Raw genomic sequence first — 19,335 nt, 5'->3', positions numbered from 1 at the left:
CGGAAAGACTTACCTTAGGGGGAAAAAAGGACGGGTATACACTCGCACACACACACATATCCATCCACACATATGACAGTTTATGTGTGGATGGATATGTGTGTGTGTGTGCGAGTATTGCAATTATAAAATGTGTCTGTGTCTCGAAACAGCGTTAATTCACTGCACACATACACCAAATTGTATTCGACCGGTATTTAAGAATCAGAGCACTTTGTGAATTCCAACGAACTTTACACATAGCTTCAAAACTTTGCTAAACATTTTGTCTCTTATACCCTTCAAATATTTAACACATTGACTCAGTTGTAAAGTAATCAGAACTTTAGAGTTGTTTTACACGTGGCATTTCGATTCTTTAAAGAATCAGTGGTTTACTGGCTATAACTAGCCTATATATATATATATATATATATATATATATATATATATATATATATATATATATAAACTAACTTGTCTTACTGTATTCAACATTTCGCATAAGATTATAGGTCTCCATGAGTAGATGGTTAGCATTTTAAAATTTTAAACTCGATCCCTATTTGTAAGGGCGATCAAAAAGTTTCCGTTCGAAAGCCATACAGTCCAGAATCGGTATGCCAATGAGGCAAAATCGCCGAGAGAATTGATCCAGTCGTCCCACCGACGCACTGGTAAAACGCCGTCTCCAGCTACGTGAAGGAGTCCGTAACTGCTGCTGACATCCACGCCCGACAGGACCGTTCGGTGTCTGGTGTCGAATAGCGAGCAGCACGTTATTTGGCGTATCATTCGATAGCGGCTGTTTTCGATAGACGTGCTGCCCCATACACATTCTTTCTCCGAAGGATGTATACCAGCAGCCAGGAAAAGAGTAACAACAAGGTGGTCCCGTTTGGACTCATTTGGTAATAACGACGTCATATTTCCGTTGGAAGGGCATAGATACCATAGTAATCTCTTGTCTACATGCCGATGCTTATATACCTGCATCGGAGTCGCGATACGTTGTATATACCCAGGAGCAACGCCCTCAGACGAAAGCTTTTTGATCACCGCTTATACATGCAATTTTTTTTTTTTTTTTTTTCCATCCGTCTTCTGACGCTTGATGCGGCCCGCCACGAATTCCTCTCCTGTGCTAACCTCTTCATCTCAGAGTAGCACTTGCAACCTATGTCCTCAATTATTTGCTGGATGTAATCCAATCTCTGTCTTCCTCTACAGTATTTGCCCTCTACAGATCCCTCTAGTACCACGGAAGTAATTTCCTGATGTCTTAAAACATGTCCTATTATCCTGTCCCTTCTTCTTATCAGTGTTTTCCACATATTCCTTTCCTCTCCGATTCTGAGTACAGCCTTCTCATTCCTTACCTTATCAGTCCACCTAATTTTCAACAATCGTCTGTAGCACCACATCTCAAATGCTTCGATTCTCTTCTGTTCAGGTTTTCCCACAGTCCATGTTTCACTACCATACAATGCTGTACTCCAGACGTACATTCTCAGAAATTTCTTCCTCAAATTAAGGCCGATATTTGATATTAGTAGACTACTCTTGGCCAGGAATATCCTCTTTGCCCGTGCTAGTCCGCTTTTGATATCCTCCATGCTCCGTCCGTCATTGGTTATTTTACTGTCAAGGTACCAGAATTCCTTAACTTCATCTACTTCGTGACCATCAATCCTGATGTTATGTTTCTCACTGTCCTTATTTCTACTACTTCTCATTACCTTCGTCTTTCTTCGATTTACTCTCAGTCCATACTGTGTACTCATTAGACTGTTCATTCCGTTCAGCAGATCATGTAATTCTTCTTCACTTTCACTAAGGATAGCAATCTCATCAGCGAATCGTATCATTGATATTCTTTCACCTTGAATTTTAATTCCACTCCTGAACTTTCCTTTTATTTCCATCGTTGCTTCCTCGATGTACAGACTGAACAGTAGGGCAAAAGGCTACATCCTTGTATTACACCCTTTATAATGCGACCACTTCGTTCTTGGTCGTCTTATTATTCCTTCTTGGCTGTTATACATATTGTATATGATCCGTCTCTCCCTATAGCTTACCACTACTTTTTCAGAATTTCCAACATCTTGCACCATCTTACATTGTCGAACGCTTTTTCCAGGTCGACAAATCCTATTAACGTCTCTTGATGTTCTTTAGTCATGCTTCCATTATTAACCGCAACGTCAGAATATACTCTCTCGTGCCTTTGCCTTTCCTAAAGCCAAATTAATCGTCACCTAGCGCATCCTCAATTTTCTTTTCCATTCTTCTGTATATTATTCTTGTAAGCAACTTGGAAGCATAAGCTGTTAAGCTGATTGTGCGATAATTCTCGCACTTGTCAGCCCTTGCCGTCTTCGGAATTGTGTGGATGATGCTTTTCCGAAAGTCAGATGGTATGTCGCTACACTCATACATTCTACAAACCAACGTGAATAGTCGTTTTTTTGCTACTTCGTCCCATGATTTTAGAAATTTTGATGGAATGTTATCTATCCCTTCTGCCGTATTTGACCTTAAGTCCTCCAAAGCTCTTTTAGATTCTGATTCTAATACTGAATCGTCTCTATGTTCTAAATCGACTTCTGTTTCCTCTTCTATCACATCAGACAAATCTTCCCCCTCATAAAGGTTTTCAATGTATTCTTTCCACCTATCCGCTCTCTCCTCTGCATTTGTGGAATTCCCGTTGCACTGTTAATGTTACCATCCGTGCTTTTAATGTCACCGAAGGTTGTTTTGACTTTCCTGTATACGTAGTCTGTCCTTCCGACAATCATTACATTTTTTCTGCAGCCATTTCGTCTTAGCTTCCCTGCACTTCCTATTTATTTCATTCCTCAGCGACTTGTATTTCTGTATTTCTGAGTTTCCCGACACATTTTTGTACTTCCTCCTTTCATCAATCAACTGAAATATTTCTTCTGTTACTCATGTTTTCTTCGCAGCTACCTTCTTTGTACCTCTGTTTTCCTTCCCAACTTCTGTGATGGCCCTTTTTAGAGCTGTCCATTCCTCTTCAACTGTACTGCTCACTGAGCTATTCCTTATTGCTGTATCTATAGCGTTAGAGAACTTCAAGCGTATCTCGTCATTTCTTAGTACTTCCGTATCCCACGTCTTTACATATCGATTTTTCCTGACTAATGTCTTAACTTCAGCCTACTCTTCACCACTACTATATAGTGATCTGAGTCTGTATCTGCTCCTCGGTACGCCTTACAATCCAGTATCTGATTTCGGAATCTCTGTCTGAGCATGGTGTAATCTAACTGAAATCTTCCCGTATCACTCGGTCTTTTCCAAGTATACCTCCTCCTCTTGTGATTCTTGAACAGGGTATTCGCTATTACTAGCTGAAACTTGTTGCAGAACTCAATTAGCCTTTCTCCTCTTTCATTCCTTGTCCCAAGCCCATATTCTGCTGTAACCTTTTCTTCTACTCCTTCCCCTACAACTTCATTCCAGTCGCCCATGACTATTAGATTTTCGTCCCCCCCCTACATGCTGCATTACCCTTTCAATATCCTCATACACTTTCTCTATCTGTTCATCTTCAGCTTGCGACGCCGGCATGTATACCTGAACAATCGTCGTCGGTGTTGGTTTGCTGTCGATACTGATAAGAACAACCCTGACACTGAACTCTTCACAGTAACACACTCTGCCCTACCTTACTATTCATAATGAATCCTACTCCCGTTATACCATTTTCTGTTGCTATTGATGTTATCCTTTACTCATATGACCAGAAATCCTTGTCTTCTTTCCACTTCACTTCACTGACCCCTACTATATCTAGATTGAGGCTTTGCATTTACCTTTTGAGATTTTCTACTTTCCCTATCACGCCCCGACTCGTAGAACGTTATCCCTTCGTTGATTATTCAATGGTAACCTCCCCCTTGGCAGACCCTCCGGGAGATACGAATGGGGGACTATTCCGGAATCTTTTGCCAATGGAGAGATCATCATGACACTTCAATTACAGGCCACATGTCCTGTGGATACACTTTACGTGTCTTTAATGCAGTGGTTTCCATTTCCTTCTGCATCCTTATGCCGTTGATCACTGCTGATTCTTCCACCTTTAGGGGCAGTTTCCCACCCCAAGGACAAGAGAGTTGGCTCTGAGCACTATGGGACTTAACATCTATGGTCATCAGTCCCGACAAGAGAGTTGTGTGAACCTCTGTCCGCTCCTCCGCCCTATTTGACAAGGTCGGTGGCAGAATGAGACTGTCGGAAGTCTTCGGCTGCCAATGCTGATCATTAATCGAAATTCAAGCAGCGGTGGGATTCGAACCCGGGACCGAAGACTTTTTGATTATGAATCAAAGACGCTACCCGCAGACCACTGGTAATGACATACATGTATTACAGTATTGAAAATCAAATCTGTGTTGCTGCAGCAAGTCTGTGGATAGGCAGCCGCCAACTGTCGCCAGTTCCGAGCCCGGGAACGTGCCTTAGTAACACAGGTGCCGTTCTTACTTACTCTGTTCCAGTTTTTATTACAAATTTAGGCTGGCTCTGAGCACTATGGGACTTAACATCTGTGGTCATCAGTCCCCTAGAAGTTGGAACTACTTAAACCTAACGAACCTAAGGACATCACACCCATCCATGCCCGAGGCAGGATTCGAACCTGCGACCGTAGCGGTCGCGGGGTTCCCGACTGAGCGCCTAGAACCGCGAGACCACCGCGGCCGGCTATTATAAATTTAGTTTCACTTTATAAGCTTCTTATCGTTCATTAGTCCCCCTGCTTAGCTGAGTGTTAACGTGCTTGCCTACCATGCAGTGTGCCCGGGTTCAATTCCCGGCCGGGTTGGAGATTGTGTCTACTCGTGAACTGGGATCTGTGTTGTCCTCATTGTCATTTCATCATCACAGACACGCAAGCCGCCCAGTGTGACGTCACCTGAAATAAAACTTGCAACTCGGCCATCAATGCCACACGATCATCTCATTTCATTTTTTCGTCGCCCATATTAAGTGTCATGGTTTCTTGTAAGAAGAGAGTTTTACAATGAGACACCCATATTTATATTGACTGTCTCAAGGCGTTTGCCAGATTAAAGACGACAAATCTCTGGTCAATATCATAAGAAAATGGAAACCATTTCATGGATGAATCTCGAAAGTCTGTACCAAACGTTGACAACATCTGCTTGCTGCTAGTGACTGAGTACCCACACACGCGCACATGCTGAGCGCAGATCGAAGTAGACTAGGTCAGACCTAGAAACTAGAACCTGGAACACGCAGTCAGCCTGCGTTTCGCTCCATGTAACGTCTGCGCAGTGGGGCAGAACGCAGTAATCTCCTGCAAGTAGTTCAACCACCTGCCGTAGCGCTGAACACAGTAATCGCTCTTGGCAAACAACTTAACAACTTCTGGGGATTTATGCGCCGGTTTAACAGTCTATCAGCGAGCCGAGCGAGAAAAGGGTAGAAGATAACCGATTCCCCTATCCGCATTGCTCAAAAGTATTCGTGGCACGCGCGCGCGCGCGCGCGCGCGCGCGTGTGTGTGTGTGTGTGTTTTACGCATGCTTGCTCTTGCGAGGTACGTAAGTGAGACGCAGTAGTGAGTTGTTCTACTCGTTCGTCATTGCTGCGCTTAGTAGCGTACTTCCGGCTTCTAGTTTAAAAATTTAAGGACAGCGTCCGGTCTCTAAGATTCGTGGTGCAACCAAGTAATCATTCCAGAAACGAAGAAAAATCTTTTGAGCGCTGTCCCACACACATTTACACTTCTTAAGCTGCCTTTACACTGAGAATGAGTTTAGAAAAATGTTTCTGTGCGCAATACTTCTTCCGATGATGTTTGCAATATATTTTCGGCTATGTTCGTTGTTGCCTTCCCCGTTCATATTAGTGATATGTATTCTCATCCTGTACTATGCTGAAGCTGGCGACAAACATTTCAAGTGTGTTCACATAGAGCTGTATGCTATGTCTAGTGAAGAGGATGAATTGGTATCTGGAGCTGCGTTAGTAATACACTGAAGAGCCAAAGAAATTGGTACACTTGCCTTATATCGTGTAGGGCGCCCGTGAACACGCAGAAGTGCCGTAACACGACGTGGCATGGACTCCACTAATGTTTGAAGTACTGCTGGAGGGAACTGACACCATCAATCTTGCAGGGCTGCCCACAAATGAGTAAGAGTACGAGGGGGTCGCGATTTCTTCTGAACAGAACGTAGCCAGGCATATGCACGTTGCTCAATAATGTTCATGTCTGGGGAGTTTGGTGGCCAGCGGAAGTTTTAAAACTCAGAAGAGTGTTGCTGGAGCCACTCTGTAACAATTCTGGACGTGGGTGGTGTCGCATTGTCCTGCTGCAATTGCCCAAGTCGGTCTGAATGCACAATGGACCTGAATGGATCCAGGTGATTACACAGGATGCTTACGTACGTGTCACCCGTCAGAGTGGTATCTAGACGTGTCACTCCAACTGCACACACCCCACGCCCTTACAGAGCCTCCACCAGCTTGAACAGTCCCCTGCTGATATGCAGGGTCCATGGATTCATGAAGTTGTCTCCATACCTGTACACGTCCATCCGCTTGATACAATTTGAAACGAGACCTATCCGATCAGCCGGCCGAAGTGGCGGCGCGGTTCTGGCGCTGCAGTCTGGAACCGCGAGACCGCTACGGTCGCAGGTTCGAATCCTGCCTCGGGCATGGATGTGTGTGATGTCCTTAGGTTAGTTAGGTTTAACTAGTTCTAAGTTCTAGGGGACTAATGACCTCAGCAGTTGAGTCCCATAGTGCTCAGAGCCATCTATCCGATCAGGCAAGATGTTTCCTGTCATCAAAAGTCCCATGTCGGTGTTGACGGGCCCAGGCCAGGCATAAAGCTTTCTGTCGTGCAGTCATCAAGCGCACACGAGTGGGCCTTCGCCTCCGAAAGCCCATATCGATCATGTTTCGTTGTTGATAGCCCAGCATTGGAATCTGCAGCAATTTGCAGAAGAGTTGCGCTTCTGTCACGTTGAACGATTCTCTTCAGTCGTCGTTGGTTCCGTTCTTGCAGGTTCATTTTCCGGCCGCAGCGATGTCGGAGATTTGATGTTTTACCGGATTCCTGATATTCACGGTATACTGGTGAAATGGTCGTACGGGAAAATCCCCACTTCATCGCTACCTCGGAGATGCTGTAGCTCATCGCTCGTGCGCCAACTATAAGACCACACTCAAACTGACTTGCATCTTGATAACGTGCCATTGTAGCAGCAGCAACCAATCTGATAACTGCGCCACACATTTGTTGTCTTATATAGGCGTTGCCGACCGCAGCGTCGTATTCTGTTTGTTTACGTACCTCTGTATTTGAATATACATGACTATACCGGTTTCTTTGACGCTGCAGTGTATATGACTTTATAACCAAACGAAGAACATACTAGGTGGTTATAACTAAGCCATTCTGCTTGAGAGAGCTTCCATGAAAAACAAGTAGCCGTAGACAATGAAACTTTGCAGAAAAATTTGTAAGGACATAACGAGTAAACCATTGAAATAAACTCGTTTCAATTTCTACGTGGGAGGGTGTCATTTGTTAATTACGTATCACGTTAACATTGCAGGTTAGAAGCATTGCTGAGCGCGGCGACCGTGTGCATTCACGACGACCTGGAACCGATATACCATTTCACAGTTGTTCGCAGCACTTTTCGACCGGTGGACAGTAGGATGTAGATCGCACACTGCAACCAGCATTCTCAGTCATGCCAACAGTAACGTCTTCAACAATCTGTGGCCTCTCCCAGGAGCGGTTCTCAAATCTCCAGTTAATTCGAACTACCGAATCATATTCTTCAACACCGGTGCGGAAACAGGACCTTTCTGTATTCCTGTAATGCGTCGATAGTCGCGAAGAACAGCAGCCCTAGTGCTGTTGTTTTGATAAAACAGCTTTACGAGTAATACCCTGCTCACCTTGTCCAGACCCATGTTGACTGTCTGCAACCGTAATGCAACCTGACGCTTCAACCTTATGTCGGCGTACCAGTACGGGCGCCTAACTGTCAGTCATGACGCTAACAATACTAACAACGCGAATCCTGCAGCATACTGTCTGAATAGTATCCCCATAAAGTTGGGTACCCGTACATTAGATAGTTTTCCGAGCATACTGGTTCCAGTAACAAAAGTTGGATCATAACCACCCTGTACTTCAGAATACGTGGGGAGATTGATGTACTGCGCTAGCTGAATTTAAGAGACAGATTTGCTTTTCTTAACTTCACAGAATGTCAAGGTCCGGTTTTAAAATTGTAACAAAGGTAACAGAGCCATTTGCGTCAAAGAAACACACAAATTTCATAAAAGCAACAACCACATCTCACGTTTAGTGAAAAAAATACGAGCTTACGGAATATCGGACCAGGTTTGTGATTGGATTCAGGATTTCCTAGAAGAAAGAACACAACATGTCATTCTTAACGGTTCAAAATCTGCAGATGTAGAGGTAATTTCGGGAGTACCGCAAGGAAGCGTGATAGGACCTTTATTGTTTACAATATACATAAATGACTTAGTTGACAACATCGGTAGCTCCGTGAGGCTATTTGCAGATGACACGGTTGTCTACAAGAAAGTAGCAACATCAGAAGACTCGTACGTACTCCAGGAAGACCTGCAGAGGATTAATGAATGGTGCGACAGCTGGCAGCTTTCCCTAAACGTAGATAAATGTAATATAATGCGCATACATAGGGGCAGAAATCCATTCCAGTACGATTATGCCATAGGTGGTAAATCATTGGAAGCGGTAACGACCGTAAAATACTTAGGAGTTACTATCCGGAGCGATCTGAAGTGGAATGATCACATAAAACAAATAGTGGGAAAAGCAGGCGCCAGGTTGAGATTCATAGGAATAATTCTAAGAAAATGTGACTCATCGACGAAAGAAGTAGCTTACAAAACGCTTGTTCGTCCGATTCTTGAGTATTGCTCATCAGTATGGGACCCTTACCAGGTTGGATTAATAGAAGAGATAGACATGATCCAGCGAAAAGCAGCGCGATTCGTCATGGGGACATTTAGTCAGCGCGAGAGCGTTACGGAGATGCTGAACAAGCTCCAGTGGCGGACACTTCAAGAAAGGCGTTACGCAATACGGAGAGGTTTATTATCGAAATTACGAGAGAGCACATTCCGGGAAGAGATGGGCAACATATTACTACCGCCCACATATATCTCGCGTAATGATCACAACGAAAAGATCCGAGAAATTAGAGCAAATACGGAGACTTACAAGCAGTCGTTCTTCCCACGCACAATTCGTGAATGGAACAGGGAAGGGGGGATCAGATAGTGGTACAATAAGTACCCTCCGCCACACACCGTAAGGTGGCTCGCGGAGTATAGATGTAGATGTAGATGTAGTTCCTGCCGTTCCAGATGGTTGAATGGTTACGCAAACGCTATTCAGTCAGGTATATAACTTTGAAGTAGACAGGGTGCTGGAAAAAAGGTATTACCTATTTTGAGAGGTGGCACTGTGGACCAAAACAAGAGAAAAATGTTCACTACGTACGGGCTCTAAAATGCGTACCTTAAGAGGTATAATCACTTGTTCAGTAGAAGAGATGTGCTTCACGCTAGCGAAGATGAACAAGCGCCCATTGCTCTTAAGGTATGCATTTAGAGCTCGTATGTACTGTTTTGATCTGTACTGCCAAGTCTAAAAATATGGAATACTTTTTTTTATCCTCCTCTATGTTTTACTGCATATCAAATTAGTTATAATATCATGTCAGGTCATCTTCATTATGAAGACATACCACTTCTTCTACGTTAATGTCACAATCAAATGGCACAAATGGCTCTAAGCACTATGGGACTTAACATCTGAGGTCATCAGTCCCCTACACTTAGAACTACTTAAACCTAACTAACCTAAGGACAACACACACATCCATGCCCGAGCCAGGATTCGAACCTGCGAACGTAGCAGCAGCGCGGTTCCGAACTGAAGCGCCTAGAACCGCTCGGCCACAGCGGCCGGCTTGACTTATTCACTGTCTGGTCATCGCCGAGCGCAAACCGCTAAGGACAGAAACACGAAACTTCGAGACGGTGTGGATCTTACACTGCAGGCATCGTTGAAGAAAGAATTGTTCGAAATTAGGCCTACACTCGTAAGTAGGTGAAATAGGGGATGAAAGGCTTTTCGATAGTATATCGCTAGAACTACGAAAATTGGTGTTTGGTTTCTCACTCAGAAATAAAAAAAATACATGTATCAGCATTTTTTGAAATTCAACCACAAAGGGTGTAAAAGAGAGGATTAAACTTTAAAAAAAATATTTCGTTACATTAAATAATTTTTAAAGGTAAATCTATGTAAATTGGTGTTTCGCTTCTCTGTTAAATATAAAGAAATATGTGTTTGGGGATGACGTTTCTACGGAAATACCACCACAAGAAAGCAAAAAGCGTGATTAACAAAACCCTTGTGTTCCAGCTACGAGGATCGCTATTTGCTCAAAAGTTCATTCGCCAACGATCATGCTTCTATGACCTGATTTAGCGTGAAACGTTTAGAAAAGTTGAAATTTGTGAACAACATAAAATACGCTTAAAGAATAAAAAAATATCTGTGCAGACCACTCAGTCTGCGGCGAGAGAAAGCAACGTGCGCTGAGCTACTTTTTTGCACTTATGGTACGTGAAGTTCAGAACTCAGTTATCACTCGCCCAAAGTAGATCGAAGCAAATCTCAAAAATTCTAGAGGAAATCAAGTTTTCCGAGCATCTTTAGTATCCTAAAGATAGTTCGAATATTCGATAGGCAGTGTGGCTCTGTGATAGAATACTCGCCAACTCTGCGGGGGACCCAGCTTCGTATCCCAGCCAATGCAAATTTTAAACAAAACTCCGAGTACGACGACGATTTCCATGAAGCTCAAAATACATTAAGACTGAAAAAATCGGTAGCGTTCGAGACTAGTGGTCGCCGTATCGCTGGTTAGCGTCTCCTTTCGGTCATTAATTTTTTGATTCAGTTCGACTGCCTAAACGATTTAAATATAAAATGCGTCATACATGTGCTAATAAGTACATATGTCATTTTTATCAAAAATTCCAATCCCCTTATTTTTCTCTGTATATCGCACACAAAAATCCAGTTTTCATTGCAAATCTAAGTTGTTTAAATTTAAAGGAAAGGCTATAAATTACACTTTTCACCCTTACGTACTTTACCCTTCACTGATGTACCGGTAGAATGTGCACCTTTGTTTAAAAATCTACATCGACTGAGAATCGAACCGTCGTCCCCCACACAACAAGTGAGCATTCCACCACAGAGTCACACATCCCCGTCGATTAAAATGTCAGTTGTTTTTGGATACTACAGAAGTTCCGAAAACTTTGAAGTCGATTTTCTCGAGTTTTTTTAGAGTAGCATCGATCTGCTTTGTGTGATTGACATTTGAGTTCTGAACTTCACATATTATAATCATTTAAAAAAAATGCAAAAATCCAATTCACGTGTAGTCTCCATATGGCTGATCTTGCTGGGTCCTCCCTGAAGATTTGACTCCATCAAGAGAACAGCACTTTGTCATGGTTTTGGATTAATGCCACTCCGTCTGAAGAAAAAAGGATGACTGAATAAATTCTTTGGAATTCTAAAGACAGCAGACATGAAATACTGGGAGGGAAAAATTATCTGCAAAGTCATGAAAGTGAAGTAGGAATTGGGAAATGGTAGAGACACGTCTTTATCCTATCACCGATGTTATTCAATCTGAACTTCGAGAGCAGTAAAGGAAACCAAAGATAAATTTGGATAGGAAAGTAAAGTTCAGGCTTGCCGATGACATTGTAATCTTGTCACACAGTAGCTGACTTGTAAGAGCAGAATGGAATGGAAAGAGGTTATAAGATGAACAACAAAACAAATGCAAAGGCAATGCTGAGAGAATCAGACTAGAAACTGGACGCTAAAGGTAGTAGACGTGTTTCGTTAGTGAGGCAGCAAAATAAGTGATGATGGCTGAAGTGCAAAGGATATAAGGTGGATACAGCGTTTCTGAGAAAGGGGAACTTGGTAATACTGAATAGAAATTTAAGTGTTAGGAAGTCTGTTCTGAAGGTATTTGTGTGGAATGTAGCCTGGCGCGGAAGTGAAACGCTGATGTTTAACATTTCAGACTAGAAGGGAATGGGAGCTTTTGAAACGTTGTGCTGCAGAAGAGTCCGAAGATTTGGCGGGTAGATCTAGTAATAAAAGTTGAGATACTGAATCGAAAAAAGAAATTGAAGGTACAGTTTGACTGAAAGAAGGAACAGGCTGGTAGGACGCATCTCAGGCAACAAGGAATCGTTAGTGTGGTAATAGAGGAAAGTGAAGGGGATAAAAGTTGTAGAGGGAGACCAAGAGATGAATACAGTAACCACGTTCAAAGGGATGTAGGTTGCAGCAGTTATTCGGAGACTGTGCGTCTTGCACGGGATAGAGTAGCTTGGAGAGCTACATCAAATCAACCTTCCGACTGAAGATCACAACAACAACAGTTCGAAAGGATGATGTATTACAACTAAAATCATCCATAAATATTTTCGTGCCTAACTGATAACATTAGTTAATTCCCCCTCCCCTCTTCTCTCTCTCTCTCACTCACTTATCCTGAACACACAAAACATTGCCATCCAGATTGCATTTTGTGCAATGCCTTGTGGACACTACCCATAGAAATACCCTGGAAATACCCGACTAGCTAGACCTATGAAAATGAAAGTTGCACATCTCTGGTACTAACACCTTCGGTCAGCCACTTTTGCTTGCATCTGCCACATTTACACAGTCGCTTGATGGTGAACTGCCGGCCGAAGTGGCCGTGCGGTTAAAGGCGCTGCAGTCTGGAACCGCAAGACCGCTACGGTCACAGGTTCGAATCCTGCCTCGGGCATGGATGTTTGTGATGTCCTTAGGTTAGTTAGGTTTAAGTAGTTCTAAGTTCTAGGGGACTAATGACCTCAGCAGTTGAGTCACATAGTGCTCAGAGCCATTTGAACCATTTTTTTGATGGTGAACTTGTTTGGCGCTTGCTAACCAAACTTTCCTGTGAAGGCATTGTGGACGTGGAATAACTAATACATACCTCTTGAGAAGACTAACAGAAAAGTGGGGAACCAACTGCCTCAATCAACTTTCCACCTTTCTGACCAAAAATTTTGACCTGCTTAAATATTCGCCCTTTTTCACGTTGATAGTCAGTAGCAGAGACTCAGTGACAGTGGAAGGGAGAGGAGACAGTGGCAGGCGGATATATATATAGGGTGGTCCATTGATGGTGACCAAATATCTCACGAAATAAGCGTCAAACGAAAAAACTACAAAGAACGAAAAACGAGATGGCGCTATGGTTGGTCCGCTAGATGGCGCTGCCATAGGTCAAACGGATATCAACCTCGTTTTTTTAAAAATAGGAACCCCCATTTTTATTGTATATTCGTGTAGTACGTAAAGAAATAAGAATGTTTTAGTTGGGCCACTTTTTTCGCTTTGTGATAGATGGCACTGTAATAGTCACAAACGTATAAGTACGTGGTATCACGTAACATTCCGCCAGTGCGGACGGTATTTGCTTCGTGATCATTACCCGTGTTAAAATGGACCGTTTACCAATTGCGGAAAAGGTCGATATCGTATTGATGTATGCCTATTGTGATCAAAATGCCCAACGGGCGTGTGCTATGTATGCTTCTCAGTATCCTGGACGACATCATCCATGTATCCGGACCGTTCGCCGGATAGTTACGTTATTTAAGGAAACAGAAAGTGTTTAGCCACATGTGAAACGTCAACCACGACCTGCAACAAATGATTATGCCAAGTAGGTGTTTTAGCTGCTGTCGCGGCAAACCCGCACATCAGTAACAGACAAATTGCCCGAGAATCGGGAATCTCAAAACGTCGGTGTTGGGAATGCTACAGCAACATCGATCGCACCCGCACCATATTTCTATGCACCAGGAATTGCATGGCGACGACTTTGAACGTCATGTACAGTTCTGCCACTGGGCACAAAAGAAATTACAGGACGATGACAGATTTTTTGCACGCGTTCTATTTAGCTAAGAAGCGTCATTCACCAACAGCGGTAACGTAAACCGGCATAATATGCACTACTGAGCAACGGAAACTCCACGATGGCTGCGACAAGTGGAACATCAGCGACCTTGGCGGGTTAATGTATGGTGCGGCATTATGGGAGGATAATTGGCCCCCATTTTATCAATGGCGATCTAAATGGTGCAATGTATGCTGATTTCCTAACTAATGCTCTACCGATGTTACTACAAGATGTTTCGCTGCATGATGGAATGGCGATGTACTTCCAACATGATGGATGTCCGGCACATAGCTCGATTGCGGTTGAAGCGGTATTGAATAGCATATTTCATGACAGGTGGATTAGTCGTCGAAGCACCATACCGTACGTTCACCGGATCTGACGTCCTCGGATTTCTTTCTGTGCAGGCCAGTCCATTACAGCGGTGTTATTGTAGTGTAACCACTGCGCCACAGGCCGTACATTATGAACAGGTGCTGGATCGTGTTGAAAGATGCAGACGCCATCCCCGAATTGCTCTTCAACAGTGGAAAGCAAGAATGTGCTTAAAACATCAATGTAGGCCTGCGTCACACAAAAAAAAGGGGTGCAAGCCCCCTCCGCGAAAAACACGACCACACCATAACACCACCGCCTCCGAATTTTACTGTTTGCACTACACACGCTTCACCGGGCATTCGCCATACACACTCCCTGCCATCGGATCGTCACATTGTGTACCGTGATTCGTCACACAGGGGAGGCGTCGTTTGGTATTTACCGGCGTGAGGTGTGGCTTATGAGCAGCCTCTTGACCGTGAAATCCTAGTTTTCTCACCTCCCGCCTAATTGTCATAGTACTTGCAGTGGATCCTGATGAAGTTTGGAATTGCTGTGTGATAGTGTGGATAGATGTCTGCCTATTACACATTACGACCCTCTTCAACTGTCGGCGGTATCTGGCAGTCATCAGATCTGGTCGGCCTGTACGCTTTTGCGTTGTACGTGTCCCTTCACGTTTCCACTTCACTATCACATCGGAAACAGTGGACCTAGGGATGTTCAGGAGTGTGGAAATCTCGCGTACAGACGTACGACGCAAGTGACACCCAATCACCTGACCTCGTTCGAAGTCCGTGAGTTCCGCGGAGCGACCCATTCTGCTCTGTCACGATGACTAATGACTACTGAGGCCGCTGATATGGAGTACCTGACAGTAGATGGCAGCAAAATGCACCTAATATGAAAAACGTATGTTTTTTGGGGGTATCCGGATACTTTTCATCACATATTGTAGATGGAGAGTGGCATTGAGAGAGAGATGCTGAGTATGAAGGTTTCACTCCAAACGGAGACTGGTTGAAAGGATTTGGAATGTTCTGAGTTAAACGAGCGCAAGTTCTCATGCCAAAATTTTTAGTGAGGACTTTTCTGTTAGAGTCTTTTAGAGAGCATATTCGTCTTTTTTGTTCGCCGACAGGAGTGTTTTATCGTGTGTGTGTGTGTGTGCGTGTGTGCGTGTGTGTGTGTGAGAGAGAGACAAGAATACAAGGTATGTCCATCCGAGAGTTTATTTCAGCATGGTGTAAAAATTTGGAGTGTATCGATCAAAAACGTATCAAAATTTCTCGTAACAGCATTAATCAACCTCTCGTCTTTATAATTTTGAGGTGGTATAGATATAAGTGGATCATATTTGCAATAACAAAGACACATCTTTGCGTCACTTTTGAACTCAATGTAGAACGCCATTACTAATCATCTTGGCGTGTACTGGAAATTAAGTTATGTCAGTCTTCCTATATGTTTGTGTGCGCGAGTGAGTGTGTGTTACGTAATTTGTAATCGTAAGAATTCTAGGATTTAGTAGATCGTGTACTGAAGAATTGAGTGAATTGCGTTAAAAATTTTTTTTATCTGCTACACGTGTCCCACAATACAATGAGGCTTAAATTATTTCGTACGCTTTTATTATTTTAGGCACAGTTAGGACCACGCAAGATCTGGCTGACCTTCGCTATATACATGCAAAAGTCACATACAGCTGTCTACCGTACTGTCAGTCGAATTACGTCTGTCAGCGAAGAACATCCACGTGACTCAGTGACTCGCTCTCTACAGATCAAAAGAAGCAATGTGGAAAATATATATGGAATATCGATTTCAGGACTGTGAAGTACCTCACAGTTATTATTTGTGATAATTGCTACAGTGCACCAAGACACTACCAAGTATAGCGACGTGAGTGGAAAACACATTTGCGAACGGAATGCCGAGAACGTGTGCGGACTGGAGCGTGTGATTCTTGCGTTGCGAAAACTTCCTCCTCCACCGCCAATTGTTCTGGCGTTTTCGCAACCGCCGGATGTTGCATTCGCCACCGTTCCAACCCTCCCTGGCGGTCTGGAGGGAGGGAGAGTGAATCTGGGGAAGAGAAATCGTGAGATTCGGCAGGGCTCGACAGCACGGCAGCTGTAGTTCCGGAACGCGCCATGTGGCGCCGCCGCTAGCGCGCCCCTCGCCCCTATGGCCCACGCAGCGACGGGAGCCGCCAGTCTGTCTACGACCGTCGCGGGAGGCGGAGCTACTACTGTGCGTCGGGTGAAGCACGGAGACAGGCTCAGGAGGCACCACCAGCACCTGGCGCAGGCCTGCCAACCGCCGCCGCACCTCTACCACCTCGCCATGGCGCCCAATGCAGGTGGGCACCATTCTCTTTATTCTGCAGCACTCCAGAGGACCCACCGTTTACCTCTGGTCCTTTCCTTGGCGCTGCAAACCGCCTCATGTTTAGAGCGTCCGCACCAGAGTTCAATGTTTAGTTTTTGACATAAACTACAACTCCTGTCGAAATCTCTTTGTAGACACTTTGTTCAGTATTGCAGGCCTACAGCTTCATAAAATGTCTGAGGTAATTTAAATGGTTACAATAACAAACAGAAACTTTATCTAACGTTTGTTTATTATTATTAGTCTTCAGCACAAAATTAAAACAGGTGTCTGCTGCATTTCAATATGGCCACCATCAGTGTTGCCACAACACTATTAGTCACAAAGGATTGACTCCTTCAATTTCCTTCAGACTTATAGGATTTTAAGGTTAGTACCTGAATGTCGGTTTCCTAAGGCAGTATGACGCAATTTTTTTTTTAAATTGCCTGATTAGTGTATGTCCACATTACTGACACAGTTAATTACCATATATCATTGTGTGTTGTGTTCAGTTATAATCAGTTACTGGTTCCATAGACCAAATTTAATGTAAGCATTATGATGTGGAATGTGTCAATAGACTGAAGAGAAGACACTTATAGACAACTCATAAAAAAGTAATTTAGCTACTTGCTGACAATTCACAGTTTTTTTAATGACTGATTATTCCTCACCAAGAATTTCTGTGTGATGTAGAACGGATTATCAAGAAGAAATATGTTTGATCTACATTTCATAATACCTTCTTACCTGTCAGACTTTTTATTTCCATTGGTATATTGTCAAAGAGCTTTTCAGAGGTGCATATTTCACCCATTTCTCTGCTATTGTTTAGCTCAAATAAAGGGCAATGAAAATAATTTTTCCTTCCACATTTTGTACTTGAGAATGTCTTTGTTACTCTCAAACTTCAATGATAACAAATTTCATAAGTTAATAAATGCACTGTGACACTGTGGTTAATATTCCCAGCTGCTTAAAGATGTACTTGCAAGATGTTTGTGTGTGAACTTAAAACATAATTCTAGTTACTTCCTTCAGAATAATGAATACTTTTCGCTTAACTGACGAGTTACTCCAGAATATTATCCCATAAGACAGCAATGAATGAAAATATGCTAATTACATTAACTGACTGACTTCTGTACCCCAAAGTTGACAATTATTATTATTATGCCAAAAGTAGCTGAATCTAAACGGTTTATCAGGTCTACAACATTGTTTTCCATCGGTAAAAACATCTTAGAATTATTATTATAACTTATAATTGTTATTATTTGTTGGTATACTACGTTAATATGAAGTGGGATATTTTTTGGCACTAGAAAATTGGACGATCTGCAATTTTTCAAAATTTAAGGCGGGCCCATTTGAGCAAAACCATTCAGTAACTTGCACTGAAACATCATTTACTATTTTCTCTGTTGATGCTTCTTTGCTAGACTTCACAACAATGCATGTATCATTCTGCCTCCTGAATCAAATAAAATGGCACATCATTAACATCAAGCAAGAACAGTAATGGGCAAGTGGTCGAACCCTGTGGGACTCAAACTGTAATTTCTCCCCATGCAGATGATGTGTCGTCCCTCTTTGTATTAGTAACTTTCTGTGTACAGTTTCTTAAATAAGAACCAACTTAGGGAGTTGCTGAACTACTGTATTTATTCCATTAAACACAACATCTCTAATTGAATATTGTGACTGACACAATTAAATACCTCCAATAAGTCACAGAAGCTCCCAATTGCTGATATTTTGTGAGTTAAAGATGTTATTATGTACAAGTAGCTGACTCAGTAGAAAGACCCTTCTGAAATCCATACGGTGCTCGGCTAAGTATTCCATCACTATGAGTACACAGGTGGGTGACAACCCTCGAATACTTCACCTCCTAAAAATTTTAGAAAATCGCGTGAGGAGTGACACTGGGCGCCAGTTGTTAATATCTGCAGGGTCACCCCTTTTCATAGAGAGGCCTAACAATGGCATATAGCAGTCTTCATGAGAAAACATTCTGAGTTAATGATGCATTATATAAGTGACAAAGAACATTACATATTACTGGAATACAACTTCTTAATGTCTTATTGAGCATATTATTCACTCCTAATGAATTTATATTTTTTCAATCAGGTTGATCTTCCTTGTTTCAGATGGGGATGTGAAATTAATTTTTAATTCACTACATGTCCTTTGTACTGCTTCTTTAGTGTACTGTTTTGCTTTCTCTCCTGGACTATTTGCCAATCTTCACGTCTATTTTTAAACAGTAATTATTAAAAATATCTGTTACACATGTACTGTCTTTTACAATGTTACCATTCCTTTTGCAGAAATAGTGTCACGGTTTTATTTTGTTAAATGATCTATCAGTTTCAGACATGGTTTACATACTCCTGGATTTATTGTGCATTTTTTCTTGAAATTTTACAGTGCTGTTTATAGTAATAAATTATTTCTGCGTCATTACTCCTTCTGGATATTTTGTCCAAACCCTGTTTTGGTTGTGAAGAGATCCTGATGCTTG

At 42.7% G+C, this 19,335-nt stretch overlaps 1 protein-coding gene across 5 annotated transcripts in view; it reads left to right on the top strand.

The window, feature by feature from the left end:
- Nucleotides 1-19,335, top strand: part of LOC126210051 (uncharacterized) — an 895,609-nt gene that overhangs the window by 733,609 nt on the left and 142,665 nt on the right. Inside the window, exon 1 of one of the 5 annotated variants that reach the window (XM_049939167.1) lies at nucleotides 16,346-16,794. The exons of 3 other annotated variants lie outside the window; for them this stretch is intronic. In XM_049939167.1, coding sequence (XP_049795124.1) covers nucleotides 16,620-16,794 — 175 coding nt within the window. In that variant the 5' untranslated portion in view covers nucleotides 16,346-16,619. Of the gene's footprint in view, nucleotides 1-16,345; nucleotides 16,795-19,335 lie in introns of those variants that run through there. One more of the 5 variants, XM_049939164.1, reaches the window with a different exon arrangement.

This window comes from Schistocerca nitens, chromosome 10, assembly GCF_023898315.1.
Source record: "Schistocerca nitens isolate TAMUIC-IGC-003100 chromosome 10, iqSchNite1.1, whole genome shotgun sequence".
Lineage (NCBI taxonomy): Eukaryota > Metazoa > Arthropoda > Insecta > Orthoptera > Acrididae > Schistocerca > Schistocerca nitens.
The sequence above is the reverse complement of the archived record's forward strand: the minus strand, read 5'-3'. Positions and strand labels throughout refer to the sequence as shown.